At 42.8% G+C, this 21,146-nt stretch overlaps 1 protein-coding gene across 1 annotated transcript; it reads right to left on the bottom strand.

Moving 5' to 3' along the window:
• Positions 1 to 4,760: 4,760 nt before the first annotated feature.
• Positions 4,761 to 19,752, bottom strand: KIF23 (kinesin family member 23; the record flags this gene model as incomplete). The annotated part of the gene is made up of 23 exons (XM_084293553.1): positions 4,761 to 4,835; positions 4,958 to 5,039; positions 5,317 to 5,399; positions 6,450 to 6,680; positions 8,573 to 8,878; positions 9,249 to 9,428; positions 10,141 to 10,314; positions 10,767 to 10,924; positions 11,136 to 11,303; positions 11,863 to 12,022; positions 12,544 to 12,663; positions 12,754 to 12,833; positions 13,155 to 13,257; positions 13,676 to 13,797; positions 13,947 to 14,059; positions 14,474 to 14,515; positions 15,441 to 15,611; positions 16,211 to 16,320; positions 16,869 to 17,005; positions 17,692 to 17,797; positions 19,159 to 19,287; positions 19,574 to 19,640; positions 19,742 to 19,752. 23 exons carry the CDS (start codon positions 19,750 to 19,752, stop codon positions 4,761 to 4,763), a joined length of 2,928 nt encoding a protein of 975 aa, XP_084149679.1.
• Positions 19,753 to 21,146: the final 1,394 nt, after the last annotated feature.

Below are 21,146 nucleotides of genomic sequence, written 5' to 3'. Positions count from 1 at the left end.
GAGGAGCATTGGTACAGGCAACCCTCCTACTGTGTGCTGCTGTTTGTTTTAACGCTTCCCACTGAATGTCAACGGAGACTAAAGAATGACAAGTACACAAAGATACCCACAATAAATGCCAGCCCTTGTTAGCTGAGTAAATTGTGTGCTTAGCTGAGTCTTAGAGGAATCTTTGCAGAGTAAACACCGCCAGGGCTATGTACTAGAGTAAATATGTGAAGAAGACGCAAAGACATGAAGAACGACTTCAGAGGAATGCAATTGAGTGGCACTGAATGCGATTCCTCTGATGGAAAAGCGTTGCTAGAACTGGGCCAGGAAACAGCTTGATATGCAATGAAACCCTACCGCCATTGCTAGCGGATGAGCCCCTGTGTCTCGTCTCCTCCTTCCCCCAAGCTGACGAGCCTCGAGTTCCATCCAGAGGAGCGCTCTGGGCTCTGTGAAGTTCAGTTTCTTCCCAAACATGGACCCAGAGCAGCTTGCAGAGCCAGTCCTCACGCATCATTAGGTTTTGCTGTTCAGAGTTGCCTGCTCTGCCCAGCACAGGATGCAATAACAGCCTCTGGGTAATTAAAGATGCGACTATTTAAGATAGGAAGGACGTAGCGTGGTTGTGTTGGCTGCACAGGGGGGTGACCAGTCAAGACTTCAAGCAGCACAGCCCAGCCTTCACCTCACCTTTGAGTTCTGCTCAGAGTTAGCTCAGGCCTCACGGGCAGCTCAGGTACACGGAGAACAAGTCCCAGGCTTGACACAACTTGTTCCCATGCCGCCACCTGCCTCAGCGCTGTCAAGGACACACATCCTCTTTTGCAAGGTCTTCTATTTGCTGTTGATTAACCTTTATAATAGGGACGAGGTGGCTGCAGCAACTATTTCTTCGTGCTTAACAGCACGCTCATTCAAAACAAGAACTTTTGTGCTGAGAAAAGCTCTTGTAAAGCATTGTGCCACGATACAGAACTTGGGAAGGACTCACACGCTTCAGCCACGCATCCTTTGCCACCAGATACAAAAGACAGCATTTGGAGAGCCGGTTCTGAATGCCTCATTCACATTGCTTTTGAAGCAACCTAGAAGAAGCCACGTTCCGCAGCTAAATATTGTCTTTTACAAAGTTCTAAATATTCATTTCTCACGTCTCCCTCTCGGGTTTCCCCAGTAACACTTCAATCATTTATGGTGGTGACAGAATGATTCAATCTACATCAGAGAGATAACATCTTTGACAGCTTGCTCATCATTAATAGTAGATTAATTATTTTAGTGCTTGCAAAGGAGTTAATTTAAACACCAGAAATAGGAGCATGGGCCTTATTTAAGTTTCTTTCATTGTTACTGCTGGTGGCTGCCCTTCCCACCCTCCCACTGGGTTGCGGTGGATAAGGCAGGCAATGGGTGGCAGCAAGGCCCCACTGCACAGGTTAGCAGCATCCCAAAAACTCACCAGTGCCAAAAACCAAAAGGAGGAATTTGTTGCCACACAGCCCAGGCAAAAGCCTCCCTCCCTGCAGGGCACAGGATTCAGGCAGCAGCACCTCACAGTGGTTATTTCCTACCACCTAGTGGCACCAGCTAACCATTACAGCTGCAGAGCTCCCCGCTGCTCCCTCACTGATGCAACGTGGGATTTGCCTGTTAAACCCACAGAAACCTCTAAAACAAACCCACATTTCTTCAAGCTGCATTTTCCTGGTTTTCCTTTATGACTTGAATGCAATGTCTTCAGATATAGACATTAACTAGTTACAAATTAAATAAAAGCAGGATTGTATTTCAGCCAGCACCCTGAACATATATTTAATAGCTGTATGTGGCAGGCATGCAGTTCTCTGCTTGTAGCTCTCCTAGCTAGAACTTCTTGTTTCCCAGACCAAGGTGGAAACCCTCTGAAGCCACTGAACAGCACTGCCTGCTTGAGACAACAGAGTGCAGAACAACTCTTTCTCAGAACAAGTACGAAAGCCTGCTCTTAGCTACTTGAATGTTAATAGAGGACATTGTTAGCTCTAAACCACTACCAGTGCTGTACAGCTTTCTGCTCCAGCTGTGTGCCAAAAAAGAAGCCTTTCCAGAGGTCTTTATCTTTCCAGGATAAAGCATTTCACAGACCATCTGAACATAAAGCTCAAAGTTTTGAGATCTTTAACCAGGCAGTCATTAACTCAGAACAACCAACTGCCCTTAAGAGCAGTTTGCAGAATTGAACATAAGCTTGTACTAAAACACATCTTGGGATCCAAGCAGATTCCTTGGCTTAAATTCCAGAAGCTTCCCAAAAGCTGCATTCATTCACATGTCTTTGCATAAGAGAGTCATGATGCCACAAAGCTTACCTTCGTTTCTGTAGCTTAGCGTACTCCTACGTAACAAGGACATGGTTGGTAAAAGCCATTGAATAAAAGTATTTATTTTAACATGCTTGCAGAGCCACACATACAAAGTTCTCACCGTCTGTGAGCACACTACCCTTTTACCTCATATCTACAGATGTAAAATATTTAATTACTTACTTGCACTACAAAATACAGTAGCTATGATGTCAAGACATCATTACTCATCTCAGTATTCTTGCTCTGTTACTATGAAGGCAGGAAAATTGAAGTTGTTTTCACAAGCTGATTTGTATATTAAATAATCAAAAGGTAATTCTTCCAAGAAGAAATTCATATTACCAAGCTGTTGCTAGCTAATAAAATACGAAATGGCATAGGAACACTCTTAAAGTGCATTACTGCATCTAAATAAATAGCAGCATTTATGCCTCTTCAAAACAGAGGACCTGACGAGGAAGGGGTAGTGACCAGAAAAGAAGTGTATTATATAAAAGCTGAAAAAATACCCAAGGCAAAAGCCTTGTGTCATTAGCCTATAAAGATACATCTTAATAACAAAAGCATCATACATACAAGACAGAAGGTGTTCTTCAGAAGTCCACAGCACGTAATGGCAGAAGCCCTTCCCCCCCACCCCCGTCTACTGAAAATACATGCACCCACTCGTATGCTTCTTTGGGATTGCAGACAGTATTTCCCATCCAGCTACTGCCTAGCACAGGCCATTATAAAAATAGAAGCCTGCAGTGATAACAAACCAGCTAGTTTATCACTGGCAGCAGATAGCATCAGTCTGATAAAAATCAACAGGATTCCAACGCAGCAGTACATTACGTTCATGGCTTTCTTCGCCTAGAAGAAAATAAAGTCAAGTAACTTTCAGATTTTCCACGGCAGCAGCTTTTCAGTTGAATGTACACATATCACATACATCACATACTTCCTGTGCTAACAAATGCTACAAGCAAACAACTTATTTATCAAGAAGCAGTTGGTTCCCCCCCCCCAGAATAGACATGAGCTTAAAACAAAGCTTTATTTCAGTTTAATAAGTTTAAATAACTACAAGCTTCAATTCAATATGCAGGCAAACTAAATGATCTACTACCATTTTACAAAGCTGTAGCCAGGCTGCAAGTAGTAGCAGCCAACCTGAACAGGTCCAGCTTCCAGTGAGAAGTTGAATAGTGTATACTAACGTGGTGACAGACACATTCATGACCTTAGCTCAGAGATTACCCATTTCAGGACACTCCCCTAAATACCTTTCCACTCTAGTTCTAAACTCTATATATAAACAATACACAGCAAAGTGAGTATGCGTCTTACTAATTTTTACCATTTTGTTTCCAAATGCAATCAGTTTGGTTCATTTCAGCCTCACAAATACCTCTTTGCCTCTCCAGCCCTCTCTCCTGCCTGTAAACATGTCTTGCAAAACTGCACATTTTCTTCCCCTGAGTTGAATAGGTGGCTTCCACAGCACTGCCAGCACCTATCTGCAAGAGGCCAAGTCTGGATATTGAATTCTGTTCTGCAACACCTAGTTTAGCAAAGCTATCATATCTGAAGCATTTCTTTTATAAGTGGAAGATTTTATTAGATGTGGGGCTCAAACCGTGGGCACCAGCTTTACAAACTGCAAGATCATTTCAACTTTTACTAGAGACTGGGGCTTCCAATTTGGTACACTTGCTGCGTGTTTGGCACCCTGACCCCACCACGTTAAGGAATGATAGGAGAGCCCTGAAATATTCAGCGTTATCTACACATTCGAAGAGGAAAATTTCTTCTAGCATGACTAAAAGCCCGTGCTTCCTTAGCAGATGCCTTGGCAGTTGCACAGCAGCTAGCAGCTGAAATATTAGCTACTTTCAAATGTACTGTTGGGTATATCCCATGATTGCCTCAGTTCCCTCCATTCCTTCAAAATCGATGCTAAGGTATTTATAACCTTCTTTAATTACAATTTATCTGAAGGTGCAAAAACGAGTACTTTTTACTACAGCAGCATCTGATACAGGCTAGAGGGACCAGAGCAGGATACAGCTTAGAATTTTGCCACTGCCATCGCCAACCCTGTACCAATTTTGGCCTGTCAGGCATGCTGCAGTCCCCAGCTTTTTACAATCCCATTAGTCCACTCTGATTTGCTGCAGAAGGACAAGATCAAACCCTGACATTCTGCTCACTGCAATGACTATAGAGACCACGCAAGAACATGTCTTCTGGGTGACAGTCCCCTACAGATTCATGCAGTCAGGGTTTCCAAGAACTGAACAAGCCTGTTCACCTTAAAGCATTAAAGCACATCCCAAACTCAAAGCAGGAAGGGCAGCAATATCAAGGGGAAAGAAGTGCTGTCTCACTTCAGATGTTGCCAGGAAAGTAGACAATGCCCAAACTACAGAGGAGAGACACTTACTTGGGCTGAGCATGATGCTGATACCCAGGTCCAAGGGCAGACCCTGCCCTCATCTCCACTGCGACAGAACACTGCGAAGACACAGAGGCAGTTAGTTCTCTTGCTAACCCCAACCTAGCTATCAACATTAAAAAATCCTCATCCAGATCAAACATGACACATTCCATCCTTCCCCCCTTCCTTTATAGCTTACTCTGGTTTCCACATCCGTCCATTCAGAGTCTGCAGCATCCTCTGGTGGATCAGGATTAGAAGGCGACGATCTCCGCTTTCGACTGAAGGATGAGTAAGGAGGGGAAAAACGTTACTGGAGAGTTACATATTTTGATAGATTCTCAAACACAAGAGAATACATTTCATACTTTCCAATGAGATATGTTTCTCTCATCAACAGATCAGCCTTACCAGCGTCTCCAGTACCTGAAAGCTCCTCCAGGTTACCTTTATATGATTTCAGGTTAGACACAACATTTTGCTATTTAATCATTCGGACAAGAATCAGTTACTCGTGCACTACTGAAGTAGTGTCAGAGCCTAAAGTTAAGAACTCACCCTGTTGGAGATTCCTGCTTCAGTGTCTCTATTTCTGTGAACTGCACAGCCTGTCCACCACCCCTGGTTTTGAAGACATCACCCTGGAAGCCAAAATCATTTGACAAGTTACAGCTATTAAGTCATTACATCAGCTACAGTGCCAGTTCCCACACAAAAAATTAAGTGCTTACAGCTATAATTTCCTTTCAGGTTAGTAGCCAGTAAGCATACATGCACAAATACATTCTCCCCCATTATATGTAGGATTAGGCACAATGAACATCATCTACCCTGATGATCATGCAAGATACGCAGAGAACAGTCACTATGAGAGATTTGTCTGCTCAACACTTAGTTATTGCTATAAGATACGCAGAAATCATGTCACAGGCTCAGTTTCAATGCTTCCATTCAACAGCACGAACAGGCTTGTTACCTTGTGAGACTGCTCAGACCTACAAGGTTACCTTACAGGAGTGAGGGCTTTTTTTTTTTTAAAATGAAACTCAAAATAAAAACAAGGCAGTATTGGAAGGCCCATAACCAAAGGAAAAATGAACCAAAAGCTTCTTGTTATGAATTACAAAGAGCTCTCAGTTTGCCTTAGGTAAGCACAGTCAGCATTTTGGGACACAACCCTTGTTAGTGTTCAAAGCCTAGGTGATCTCACCAATTTGCTTGTTAGTTTGATTATTAGGAATTACATTCCGGAGCATTTGAGCATCCATCACTGCAGCAAGCTTACTTATTCCACTAATGGAAATCAAATAACATTGCTCCAACAAGACTGACTCCACAAGATCAGCTGCAGCCACAAGTCTAAGAAATTTCCACTATAAACAGATTATTGTGTTTTACAGGGGGGAGGGAACGACATGGACACACGATACACCACTTAATTACTTCCAGGAAAAATGGTGACTGAGAGACAAGCTTCTAATGGTAGGCATAAAGTAACAACAAAGTTCAAGAAGAGCACTTCCAGACTCTCAAAGCTCCCTTGAATCCAACTGCACCAAACTTCCACATCCGATCCCTGAGCACAGTGAGTTAAGCATCATACCCTTCTGCAAGCCTGCAGCACAAATACATTGCCAGATCCAGCATTTGACAGGGTTATCACAAGTTCACTACGAAGGTGTTTGCGTTACCTTAATTAGTTTGGTTTCAATCTCCCCATCAGAGGCTAGCTCCTGGTGCGTCAGCATGTACTTGTCACACTTAGCTAGTGCCTTTTCGCTTGCAGCCGCTACCGTGATGGCATGAGGGACATGTGGCTGCATGACTGTGTCAGTGGGCAGATTAGAAGGTGGTTTATGATCTACCCATCTCTCCCCAGCTGAGCGCGACCGTCTGTGCCTGAGACGAACCGGAGGTGCGTTCTGATCAGAGTGGAAGAGAATCAGAAGAGATCAGCACACAAGAAACATCTCAAAGGATATCATTAGCAGAGCGAATTTCACAGGTCTGGTTAAGATGCATTTATCTGAAGTTCAAAGCTTCGCTCCCGAACTGCTTTCGGAATCCATCCTGAAAGGCAGCATTACAGAGAGCCTCTTAAAGGATTCTTAAATGTGATTTCTGTGCCGATTCCTATTCCTTGTAAATTTTAGGTGTTATCCAATCAGTTGCATTCCCTACATAGTAAAGTTTCCACAGAGAGAACATCTTCATCTTTGGTAGCACTTCTAAATTTCCAGATTAAGTCTGATTACTATAAACATATTAACCAACCTGAAAAAAGAAATTCGGAAATGTTTCCCCAGATTCATTCATGGATCAAGGAGTTTTCATGAGGTAGCAAAGGAAGCAGGCTGAGTATGGATTTCCAACATCTCTACAGGATGCTAGGTCTCATAATACTTACAGAGCAGAGAAAAAGGAAGTGTCCCCTGTGCTAGTGTTACTGCTTCTAAGCTCAGCTGTTGGAAATCCATGAGAAGTGATTGAAGTTCGTACGTTTTTAATTTCATGGTCATGAACGTTTTCAGTTGCTCAGGAAAACCAGAAAATTCAGGAAACTTGTTTAAAAAATTGGGTCTCTTCAAGACCTTTGAGCAGGCATTTGAGAAGTACTGCAGACTCTCATTTATATACTAATTTTTACAGACCTCTAAGTCAGAGTGAGGTTAGATAACCCAAAGCTATGAAAGCAAATCCCATCCACTGTATTTTCAGGTTATGAGAAGCAATTGGGATTTCTTTTAGCAATAGACTTGAGATGGGCCTTGCCCTTTACAAATATAAAGCAGCTCTTAAAAATTAAATGTACACAGAGACACATGGCTTTCAGAAAAAGTTTAAATTAAAATTGGAGAAAACCCTCAAGATCCCCTCCTCCCCCTTTTAGCAGGCAAGTACTTATTTTGGTTGGCACGCTGGGGAAATAATTCTGCCAGGGTGCCTTAGAAGTTATGTTCTAAAGAGAGGACACTGCTACCAGTCACACGTTACAGTGGGAGAGACCACATACAGCCCTTACTCTGCTGCTGATTCATTTATTAGTTAATTGGAATAGCATCTGCTTAAACACACATCCCACATTTCAAAGGGCTGGCAAGTAAACTTTGAAAACATTGACAAAAAAAGAGTTTACCATAAATTCCTCCCCCTTGAGAAGCTCTCTCAAGAAGGCTGATTGGAGGGGGCAGGGTGTTGTACAATTCTCTTGGATTTACCTGAGCCACTGCGACAGAGCTATGATGTGATAGAGACAGCACCAATACAAATATTTGCACACAACAATTTAATGAAAAAATCATCTCCCAGCTGTAAGCAAAGCCCCACAGTTTTAACGCAGACAGGAAAATTTAGGAGAACTATTCTAAGAGAGCTGAATTTAACAGTGAAAGTGAGACATTTGCCCAAGCTCTATTTCCAGTAGACATTTGCATATATGGCTCATAAGACCACCATTTAAGCTGCCCAGACTATGGTAAACTGCATGCTGCAAGACAGATTTGAAGAGACAGACAAATTAAAACAAAGACACTCATAGCTAGGAAAAAGGTCTAGCTAGTTCAGAGTTCCTTCCAAGAGCTATCTACACACTAACAGGAAACAGACTCACTGCTTTTAAAAAATTTAAACGCCGAATTAAGAATTTAAATAGAATAATAGTAAGACAAGGAAATAGTACTGTGCTATAAGAAATTTTTGATTTTTTTCCCTGTTTCAGTGTGCTCAATGTAAGAGAGCAGTTGTGATGAACTTTTGAGCCAGACTAAGCAATGCTACGTTTCTACATTTAGCTTTTGACGGGATCAGCACTAACCCTGCAGCATTGATCCTCTTCTATTTCTAGCTCATCTCTACGTCTGGGAACCTCAATGACTCCAGTCCAGCACATCCCTCGCCTTCTGTCTGAGGTGTTATAGTCTCTACTTTGTTCTGGTTCTTGTTGTCTACTCCTTGCATTAGAAGTGCCACCGGTATGCTTGTGCGAAGGGGTTTTCTGCTCCCATTCCATAACACAGGAAGCCACAGAAATGCTGCTACAAGAATTAGAACGTCTGTGCACCTGGGGGTTGCTCACGAGCCGCTGGCTGCTAGGGACTTGAGTGATTAAATTACTAGAAGGCTAGAGAGAATGGGAAAGAAGTTAATGAACATACAGAACTGTCAACTTGTAAGGCAATCAAACAGTGTCACTCTGCATATTGTCAGTATTCAGTTCAGCTATTTGAGCTTAGGGGTTTGGGGAGCTCCTGTGTCACAGTGACACCATTAAGAATTGTGTTTTTCCAGTTCCAGAAGCATCAGGAGACAGGAGCACAAATAAAGCACACTGATAAATACAAGAGGAGAAGGAAGAATTCAAAGGAAGCTTAGTCATCCAAATTCTGTGCTTGGAAACTATTTTCTAGCCGCTAAAGAAAAGCAGTCTGCATTTTAGTTCATTCTTATAAGTGTTTGTCCCCATATGAAGGACCACTTTAAAGGTAACTTACAGGTACTGGTGAAGGAGACACGGATCTCTGAATAGGCTTCTCTCTGTCTCTCTCTCGTGAAGGCCTCTCTGGCTTTTCATTCTTTGGTTCAGTAACAATGGCCTTCAGTTGCTTCAGTTTCTCATCTTTGACCCAAAGTTTGTTCTGCATTTCCAGCTGCTTTGCTGCTACACGACGCTCCTAGACAGGGGAGAGAGGAAAAGCATGAAGCACGTTAAACAAAAGCACAAGGAGTGCTGAAATTTTGAACAGGAAACAAAGTTCTTCCCCCACTTAGATACAAGCTACAAAAAATAATCAAGCTAAACAGACAGACTTCTCAGATTATAAACCAGTACCATGCTTATAAACCATGTTATAAACCAGTAGCATTTTGCTTCCTAAATTAGTGGCAAATTGAAGCATTGTCTAACTATAGCTCCATCAGTGGTCCTGAAGCAGAAAACAGGACCACAGTAGTTTAAGGTAATCCTTTGGAATTCCTTTGCTTGTTGCTCATCAAGGGCATATCTGAGCGAGAGTTTACATGAGGATAAGGAGGAAAAGTCCAATATTAGGCTTCTACTTACAATTGACAGAATGAAAAGAATCACTCCCCAGAGAGCCACAAACCCAGAAGAACAAGTTTTAGATATTGAAGCAAAATGGAAGTACTCAGAGCTACTCTAGCTGTATCACAAGCCCTTGAGGAATTTATCCTATCATACCACATTTATAAAAGTTAAGATGAAAATGTCTGTTCAAGTCAGTAATTAAGAAGACAAACTCATCTTCAATCTTAACGCTATTACGAAAGAAAAAACACACTCAAAGCCCTCACAAGAACAAGCTCCCCAGCTCCTCTCAGCATGGCTCCGTTAGACAGCTCTAGTATTTATGGCAGTGTACTTACACACTCCTTCTCCCATTTCATGGTCGTTTCTGCCACCATGCCTTGCAGTCGTGCTTCCAACCTACGCTTGTCAGAAGCCTGACGTTGCAGTTTCTGGCTCTTGCTTTCCAGTTCTTGCTGAAGATTACGCTTGTCTTCTTCATAAATTGTAGCAGTTTTCTCTAAAATTTCAATCTGGAGGAAGAAAGGATGAACAACAGGTCAAGATGTGCTAGAATATATTCGCTGTTGTACCAATACATAAGATAAGTCGTCCAGATTCCAGAAAGTTTCAAATTTTACAACTTTCTTAAAAGTTGCCCTTCTTAACGTATTAGGAAAGGCCTCACCTTTGGCACACAGGGACATGGTTTAATGGTGGACGTGCTAGTGTTAGGTTGATGATTGGACTTGATCTTAAGTACCTTTTTAAGTGCTTTTTCCAACCTAAATGATTCTAGGATTCTAGTAGCAAAACCAGAATGCTAGAAGTGTTCATTACAAACGATTCCCACAAAGTACTTTTAACTTTGTCTTTAATATCCATCTTACAAGCACTTCTGATGTCAAGAAGCTTGCCAAACAAGAGAGAGAAAATGCATGTTGTGCTTAGGAGTTGTATAGCTTAGAGCAATATAAAAACCAACCTTGTATTCCAAAGTTTTAATTTTCTTCTCCAGACGTTCTAGCTCCATTTTCTGTCCTGCTATTGTTTTCTCTTTTTCAGACAATTTTCCTTGAATATAGTTTTCCTTGGATATAACACTGGAATCAAATTCTTGCAGCGTCGTCTTAAACGCAAGCACTGCAAGAGAGACAACACACTTTACCTTCTCTCCCTATCCCCATAGCATCAAAAGGAGTTGTTCTCTTCTCCTACCAACTTAACACTACCAGCTACTCTGTTACCTCAAAGTTTTCTTTTCAAGCTTTCAATCTAGACAAGAGAAGAGATGCTGCAGTAGTAACAAGGGCATCCAAAAAATCTAACTCCACATCAATGTTAAAATTCTTACCATTTTTGGCAAATTCATCTGACAACATTTGTCGTAGTTTATGGCGTTTTTCCAGGACTTCAATAAGCTTTGGAAGTGTTTGATCATCATTAGGATCCAATAGCTCACATGAAGGCAACGGAGGAAAGCTCTGCAAAAACATCTCAGAAGCAGATTGCTCTTCTGTTTCTGTAAGATTTAAAGCCAAGGAAGTCTGTCAGCAAGCTACAGAGCAGAAAGTTTCCATTTGACAATGCATAGCCACAGATCATTCCACAGTATTCTAAAGCAGACAGAATAACTAAAACTACATGTTTTTCAGAATAGATGACAGTATTGAGAAAAGACTAAGTGTGATATTTTTGATTCACTCCCTGATAACACCTTCAGGCAACTCTTGATTTCTAAAGTAGATCCAGAGCATTCAAAAAAATAAAAATCGAAGTTTCATCTTCAGCACAATTTCTTTTCCAGAGCTGCAGTAATGGGACCATGAATTCAACTCATCACCAATAAAGAATTACTCTGAGATTTGTAGTGAAGCCCAACTACTGCATAAGTAGCACCACTGTATGAAAAGAGCAATTCAGTTGTAACTATTACAGAGAAAGCTCCCAACCAACAGTTTGATGCAATTCCTTGTGTGTCTTTACAGCTCAAATAATATTTTTTTTTTTTTTAAGGAAACCTTCATCCCCTAAGAACAGCACAAGCCAGTGCTGCAAACACCCAGTGTTCTTGTATTTACCTCCATTGATGGGGCCACCCCGCATCTCCAACTTCCGCGCAAGTTCTTCTTTGAAGGCCTGATTCCTAAAGCGCCGCCCTGGTGTTAAGCCACACAGAGGTCTATCAACAGGCCTTGCCACTTCCACTTCCTGGGTCATTTCGGCAAAACGCATGACTTGCTGCAAAAGAACAGAAGCAAACTCAGCAATTAAACTACAGCAGTCCAAATTAAATTTGAAAGTGATATTTTAGATCAATAAAAGTTCTAGCAAAGACATTAACAAGCTATAATCTCAACTATTTGGCAAGATACCTGGCTGGGAATCTAAAGCTGAATGTCTGAAAATCTTACCAGTAAGATCTTCCCTACTTCAGCCTCCAAGGGATCACAAACCTGACTGTGCACGTATCTTAACTTCCAGAAAGTACTGCCATAGTGGGGATAAAACACCTAGATATGACTATTTAGACAGCTATAAATAAGAGAAGCTTCCTACCTATATTACACGCAAGTCGTAGTTGTACTTTAAGTGGACAAGTAAGATTTAGAGGACACATTTGCCCTAGAGTATTATACCTGATTACCTGAAGTGTCCAAGCAACAAAAGATATCATTCCTGCCACCTACTAAACAAGTGCAGTAATTCAGTCATGAACATGAGACAAGAGTAGGTGAGGATAAGAACTGCAAGAAAGTTACCAAGCTTTCTTCGTAGTCCTCAGCTTTAGGATTAACGCATACAATCATACGCACTTTTCCTTCACCATCAAAATAGTTCTTGAAGAGGTGAGTCAGCTTGGAATCTCTGTACGGAACCATCTGAAAGTAAAGCAGAAGAAAGCTCTGGTAAGGTTATGTTACACCAGCTCTTTGCCAGATCAAAAGATAATTAGATGATGGGTTATATACCTTATTTGTTCCATACATCTGGTTTTCCCGTAGAACTTCAATACATGTTCTTAATGTCATTAGTGACTGATTAATATTACCTAAAAATAACAAAAAAGCTCTGTAAGCAGCTATTTGGATCACATTCTCAAATTATTTGGCAGTCTACTTAAAGATAAACCGCCCAGACCCTTAAGTTATATTTGTTAAATAATCATTCCAAATAATCTGAAGCATTCATGAATTTAATAACTTCTATGAAGAAGCTTCTAGTTTCCAAACTGGAGGATTACAACTGTCAAGCCAAATCACTGATCATAACAGAATACTCATTGTTCCTAATGTTTCTTTACATTAGTGTTGTCTCCTAGTAAACCTATTCTAGCATATAAACTATCAGGTTTTCTAAACACAGCACATACCTGCTTCTCGCAACCTGTTCCCTTCAGCTTTTGTTCTATTAGTCCTTTCACTTCCAGCGAGATCAACTAAGGACAGCTGGCTTAAAGTGATCTGTTCTTTCTCCTGTTACAGACAAAACATAAGGCAAATTGTTAGCATTCTACTCCCTACATTTTAAAGTGCACTGGAAGAAAACATACACACCTCACAATCCAACTATGCACCACTTTTTTGTGTGAATAAGTTTTATCAAATCCTTTCTGTCTTAGGCCACCAGATTGTAATAAGTGCATTCACTCAAAGCCTCTAAGTCTTTAATTCTTACATTCTTTGTTAAAGAATGAGACTAACTTTGTTAAAGACTTCAGAGATGTCATAGTTTTGATTTACTTCAAAATGAAACTTCTAACCATCAAGATGCATATTTCTGAGACAAGGTAACTGTTTCAGTAGGCCATATTACAAGATTCTCTTTTTCTAACTTACATACACATACATATACACACACAGCTCTTCTTTAATAGCCTGCCCCAGAATTCACCTGCAGCACATTATCTCCATCTGCATCCAGGGGTGCCTGAGCCAATTTTATAATAAACACACTGTGAGATCGGCTAGATTCTCGATTCAGCTGCGTGTTTGCAATACGCCTCTTCTTTTGACCTGTTAAAAAGAAAAAAACATTCCCTCCAGAAGTCTCCTTCATTTAACAGACTTCCCACATAGCAAAGCCAGTTCTGTTTTCAGTGTGGCAGCGTAGAAGACTACATGTCTGTACTAAATATGCTCAGTTACTTTTCAAGATCATTTACCTCTCCAAAACACTTCAAAAGCTTCTTCTGTAGATTTCACCTCTACTTCTGTGCATCCTGTGACATACATATTGTGATTCTGGTCCTCACGAAGTATTTTGGATTGTGGAGGTCTTAAGGGCAAAGGAGAGAGAACAATAAAACTGAGTGCAGGTGTATACACAGCAGCACTACATGTCAAGCAAGTTTTCTTTTAAGTACAAAATTCAGACTGAACACATCAGTTATCCACACAGCAGATGTGAGAGGAAGTACAAGTACAGGGACACACATTCAGCAAGGATTAGTTACACTTCAGCTACTGCTTTAATTTAGAAGCCACGTTTAATTGCAATTCTTACTAGAAATCATTGGTTTGAAGGGCAGCTATTGCTTTTCTACATGCACACGCTCATACAGAAGCAAGATGGCCTCAAGAGCAGTCTAAATTTGCTAGTTAAGCAAGAAGAGAGAGAGTCAGTCTATTTTCTGCTTCTACTGAAAGTAAATTTCACTTTTCAATAGTGGGAATATGCTTATGCACATACATAAAGTCACCATTTCGCACAGGAGTGTTGCAACTGTTCCACCTACCAAAAAAACAGGGTTAAAAAATATTAAGTCATTCAGCCTGCCTGAAATCATTTCATATTTAATGCACTGCAGCTTCCATAACTGGAAATAATGCAAGATTTTTCCTAGGCTGATTTCTGGACAAAAGCAAGACACTAAACCCAATTTTAATTCTTCTTTAAAAAGCATTCAGACATTCAAACTCATTTCAAAGCAGTACCCCGGAGACTGCTCTCGGTGTTTTGGTGCAATAGCTTGTTTTGCTCTAGTTGGTCCTTATAGATCAGCCAACTCTTTAATTAACACATGTACTGTAGATATGCATGTTTTCTTTAATGGATTTAGAATTAAAAAATACGTTCAACTAAGTTTGACTTGCAAACTCTTTTCCCAAAAGTCACAAGACTCACTGATTTTAGACAGCAGCCAAGTACACACCTTCCCCCCCAAAAAAAACAGAAATTTGCTTATGAGACTATTCATTTCTGTTTCTACAGAAATGACTGGCATTGAGCGAAGATATACACAAGCTTACATCAACTGTAAAACAACAATAGCAACTTCTGCCCAATAGAGTTATCCAGAGAAAAATGTCAGCCATGGAATGGCTTACTCTTCAAGCTGCACTCACCAGCTAGGAATAGTACGAACAGACTTAGAACCTCAGCAGGATACAACACTGCCTAACAAATATTTACTTGCCTCCCATTATACTAAGAAAGGGAGCACTAAGTCTTAGCATCGACAGAACAATCACCAGTACTTGGCACAGTTAAATGCTGTTGTCTGGACTCCTTACGCATCACCTTTTTCCATGTGATTTTTTTTTGAAGCAATTCACATGAATGAATTGAGCTAACTTGACAAGACAACAGCCACAAAGACAACATAGCTCTCACAAAAGCATCACCAAAGCTTACAAATATCATTATTCCTACTGACTTTGGTTTTATCTGCTCGAAGGGAGCTTCCTCCAGGAGGTCATATATGTAGTTGTTGTAGATCTCGATATAAGAAACAAAAACACTGTAGACATTATCTTCATCAACTTCATCCACTTTACAGTGATCTTGCACGTTTATCATATCAGCAAATTCTGGATCTATTTGGCGCCTGCTGATAACATACAAGTGATTACAAGGAGCATCCACAGACAGATGTCATGTCAAACAGTGACTACAGTCAAAAAGCAAGTCTACTGACAGGTGGCACGATCCAAGTACAGAAAAGCTCACATTAGAAACTAAATGCAACACATCACTTTGCAGTCCCATCAGATTAAAAAAGTTAAAATAGATAAGTTTCCATCCAGCAGTGCTGTACTTGGTTGCAGTAAGAATTTTGCCTTGCAAAATTCCTGGATAGTTAGCATTTGGATCACCCACCATTCAGCAATATCACTTTTTTTTGCAAAACACCCTTAAGGTTAAGCTCACAGTATCACTACTTTGTCAAATCACAGCATTTTACTTACAAGAAAACGTGTACAAAAAATAGCCTTATGCTGCCTGATTCTAAGTCTGACAATTTAAATACTTATTTATGCAATTGCTCAAACCACATGAAAAGAATATACTAACATACTAACTTTTCATTAAGATATTTTTCTTTTTTCAAAGGAAGGCTAAAGACACCAAGATTACTTTAAATCACAACTCCAGAATAACATTTACGTGAAGTAATGTGCAGAACAAATTACAATAGTTACTCACTTGCCAGATGGAGTCTTTGGAACAGGCATGGCATCTCTTTTCTGTCGCTCTAATAGAGCATCTACTTCGCACTGAACATCCACACCATTCTTGTCATCAAGCTTAAAAACCTGAAGAGGGAACGTGTTCAGACAATGCAATGATAAACACTAGAGAACATGAGGTGTTGGCCAGCAGAAGACAAGCTATTTGATCAGGCTGTCTGGCAACCAGCAAATACCACGCCCCCTCACTAACACCTGAAGTGCTGGCTAATTCCACGTACACCTAACAGTCGTTTCCAAAATACAAAGTTTTCATAGAAGCTTCCAAGCTAGAATACTACAAAAGGAAAACACTTCCAGTATTGTTTCAAATATATTTAGGTAGCAAAAAAAAAAAAAAAAAAAAAAAAAAATCAGAGATGCTTTACCACAAGAAAAACTTAACAGCACCTCCTCAATTATTTTAGACGAGGAATGAAATCTAGTCACAAGATACAAAAGCCACAGGAAACCAAGTAATTAAAGAATACATGACAATTACAAGGACAACCAGACCACAGACCTTCTTGGAATGTCTGTTCTAGATATCAGGCCTGCCTCTTCAAATCTCATGGTTTGTTTTTTTAAGACAGGAGTTCAACATTTTAATCTTTTTCAAATGCAAAACTACTCACAAATCTCTTGGCCTGGAACGGTCCTATGCTGTTGAAGATCATATCCAAACACCGGGGGAGAAGTCCTCCGTCCCCAGGAGACCCTGTCATGGTGTGTGTTTTCCCACTGCCTGTCACCCCATAGGTAAAAAGGAGACCTAGGAGAGGCAGAAGAGTCCTGCAGTCATGCTCAGTCTCAGAAAAGCTGGATTATATTCACACTCCGTCTGTCTTGGGTAAAATACACTTGGGAAAAACCAATGACTCCTTTGGAGCAGCTAACAGCAGATATCCCAGCCCACCAACAGCCATTCCTAGTCAATACCAACTCATCGAGACACACTTCAACTACAAGTCACAGTACTTCTCCTGAATTTGGAAGTGAGAATGGAAGGAAGCCACTAAGCCCCATGTGCAGAGACCTGATTTATTTTGGATATTACTGAGGAGATTGATGTTAGCCAGATACCTCAAGGACCAACACTGAGACATCAAACTGTAACCGGGACAGATTGATTTGTTTCTGCGGTCAGTCTTTAAGTGAATAAATCATCCCTTTCTGCAGAAAAAATGCTTCTTCTGTTAACACTGTACAAGATTACTCCTTGATGCACATAACACACACTCCATAACACAGGTAAATAAGTTTACCAGTACTGAAAAACAAGAGCAGCTTCCAGGGTAGTTGTACAGGGGAGCTGAACCACAACTGTTCCATTGCAAACAAGGCATCTAGATTTTTACCTAGACAAGCTAAGAAACCTTAAAATATGCAAAATCGCAGCAATAACAAAAAAGGGAAAGGCAGACACACTGAAGCGGTAGAGAACAAGTAATTCCTTACCGTTTTTCCCACGAATGAGATCTTCCACCAGAGGTTTAGCCACCACATCAAAAACATCCTTCTGAACGACGAGGGTGCCAAACACTTCTTTAAACGAATACTGCGTCTGAAGCAAAGAAAATACAGTGCCCTAAACCCTCTGTTTCCCTGTCCAGAAGCCATTGCTTCAAAATGCTTCACTCTTTAGAGCAGCTTTCCATCAGCTTAACAGAATGACAAAATCTACTTCAGGATCACACCAGTGTTTGAACACGCAGCTGCTCCACTACAACTAGTCTAGGAATAAGATTTGCAAAACAAAGAACAGCAACCGTCGAGTTTTTATAGAACTTTAGTCCCCAATAACTGGAACGATCACACAGCCTGACCTCCCATGCCAACAGTTTTCAGTTTCAAGTTCCTGTTTGAGCTGAAATCATCATCTATGCAGGCACTGAGCAAAGCAACATCCACAATGCCCAAATCCAGATTGTTCCAGGTTTTAATCATCTTCTTTTAAGTTCATGTCTTTTTCCAGCCTAGCCTCAGTTTCCAGGCAGGTCCAGGATGGGTTTTCAATACATTTTTGATCAATCTGGCCACTTCTCATCAAAACACTTATTCAAATAAATAGTTGAACTAAGAGTTTTTGTGTAAAGGTTTGTTTACAAAACTTTTAAATCTTTGCCGATTTTATTTAGGACTTTGAAGATAACTTTATAAACTTCAAGGTTCTTCCATACTGAAATCAGAAACAAAGTATCCTGCATCCCAGCTAGCATTCACTGCATTTTATCCACAGAAAGCCAAAGACAGCCTCATTGAGAGCTACATCCCCATGCTAGGAACCTGTAATTTACTGTTTCACAACCAAATGGCGTTCATCACTACAGCACTTCAGCTCCTCATTCTGTGCATGCAGCCTAAGCCCTTCTTTCCTAGGAAACATGATATTGGTCAAGTACCAGCACAAACTTGGAATAAGTGACCCGCTTCCTACTTCCCACTTTGTGCCATTTCACTACTTTAGAGATGAATAGTTCAGCTGAAAGGGACCTGCAAAGATTAGATCCAACTGCCTGACCCATGACCGCTTCAGGACTAACCAGAAGTTAGAGCATGTTACTGAGGGCATTGTCCAAATGTCTCTTGAGCACTTGCAGGCACAGGGGCATCAACCACTTCTTCAGGAAGCCTGTTGCACAATTCAATCACCCTCATGGTAAAGAATTTTTTCCTAATGTCCAGTTTAAGTCTTTCCTGGTGTGACTTTTGATCCTGGTGTCCCCTCATCATTCTGAATTTGGAAACTGGCTCCCAGAGCACACCAACCATATGGTCACTGCCCCGCAGGCTGTGGTGGACCCCACGAGCCCGAGGGGAACCCCGGCAGGGGGGAAGGGGCTGCTGCCCACCCCACGAGCCCGAGGGGAACCCCGGCAGGGGGGAAGGGGCTGCTGCCCACCCCCGGCAGCCTCAGGCCCTTACCTCTCGGTACTCCCCGTTGCGGAATACCCTGTACCCATCGGGCGGGTGGATCTGCACCGTGGTCTCGCTGATCACCTCGATGCAGCACTCCTGGTCCTGGCGGCTGAGCGGCCTCACCCTGCAGTACACCTGGGGGGGAGACGGGTCAGAAAAAGGGGGGGGGGGGGAGGGAGAAAAGGGACCGGCGGGGCGCTCAGAGAGGGATTGGGAACAGGGAGGGGATGGAGATCGGGGGATGGATGGACCGGGAACCGGGAGAAGGGGCACGGGAGGGTGTGAGGGGGGGGAACTGGGGCCAAGGGGGGGATGTGGGGGGGAACCGGGGGATGCCTGGGGGGGTTTCAGGGCACCCAACCCCGCTCCGAGCAGCCTCCCCCCGCCCTCCCCTCCCACCCACGCCCCCCCCTCAACTCACCCCCACGGGATCCTTGGGCCCGGGGGCTGGCGGCTTCTTCAGCGCCGGCCTCCGCGGCGTCTTGGCCCTACTGGGAGAAGGAGCGAGGCGTCAGGGAAGGCCGGGGGGGGGCCGAACCACACCGAACCGGGCCGGGACGAGGGGCTGAGGGGTCAGGGGCCGACTTACGCCGCCTTCATGGCGCCGGGGGGGGGACGGGGACGGGACAAGGCCAAGGCCGAGGCCGGGCCGGGGGTCGCGGTGTGAGGGGGGGGGCGGGGGTCGAGGCCGGGGCCTCCCCGGAGCCGCTCTGGGCGCTGCCTCCGGGCGCGCGCCCGTTCGGATTCAAATGCAGCCAATCAGCGCGCGCGGCGTCGCGTAGCGTCGTTGCGTCACGGGGTGGGAGGGGCCGGGCGTTGCCATGGTAACGCGCCCCCCCCTAGGCCGCGGCCTACAGCGCGGGCGCCCCCCGCTGGGCCTTCGAGGCCTGCGCGGGTGCGGCTGTGAGGGGCGAAGGGTTGGAAAGTCGCACAAACACAACATGGCTCCAGCCTGCAGCCCCCTGTCCAAGCCCTGAGTGCACCCCAAAGTCAGCCCCGGTGTCTGAGAGCGTTGCCCAAGCACGTCCCGAGCCGCCAGGCCTCCCCGCAGCCTCCCCCTGGTGCCTCAAAGATGGGGGCAGCCGGCACGGGGTGGGAGGTGGTCCCTACACACCTCGCCTCACGCCCCAAGGGGCTCTTCAGCAGCCAACAAACATTTCCTTGAGCACAGGTTAAAAAAAAAAACATCGATGCAGCTCAGGGCCTGGGCTCCCATGTGCACGGGAACCTGTCCCGTGGGCTGTTCTTACCTTGTGTTTGTTCATGTGCTTAGTTCAAATAAAGGTTTGGGATCAGGAACACGGGGCTAATCCAGCTAAAAGGTTTGGGATCAGGAAGGCAGGTCTAATCCAGAAAAGTTCTCCATGCCCGGGTCTCTCCATACCCGGTGTCTGAGCTGCTACCTGCCTGCAGGTAGCTCAGTTAATTCCTAGCCCTTAGGAAATGCTTAATGGTGGAAAAGGAGGCAAGGGTAAAGAGCCCGGGCAAATGAGCCCATTGAAAGACTAATTTCCTGAGAAGGAAACGCACTTCCAAGTCAACTGGGGAACTGGGGCAAAGGATGAAGTAGCTTGGATTTTAACCCTGGTTTGCAGCTCAGAAAGCCTCCAGTGGACTGAATTCAGTCTCACTTAAACCCCTGACTCCAGCCAAGTTCTTCGTTTTAGTGTAAATTAACTAAATAACATCAGCTTGTCCTTTTTAAGAGAAAAAAAAAAATATCAAAAGAAATCATAACAATAAGCTGTTTGGTGTCCTGGGTAACCTTCAGTTCTTAAACAGTGTTTTACAATATATCAAAACAGACAAATTTTTTAATGTTCCCATAAAACATATCAACAATACAAGCAGTTAAAATTAAGCTGTGTACAGAGTGCTGCAATGTCAGATGCCAGGGCGATAAAGACGTGCAAGACAGAAGGTCTGCAACCGAGTGTGTGTTTGTTTTCAGATGTGCACAAGTTCCTCTGTCTCTGTAGGTGGAAAAAAAGGCT

Source organism: Netta rufina (assembly GCF_964035555.1).
Source record: "Netta rufina genome assembly, chromosome: 11".
In the NCBI taxonomy this organism is placed as follows: Eukaryota; Metazoa; Chordata; class Aves; order Anseriformes; family Anatidae; genus Netta; species Netta rufina.
Note: the sequence above shows the minus strand (reverse complement) of the source record. Positions and strands in the feature narration are given on the sequence as shown.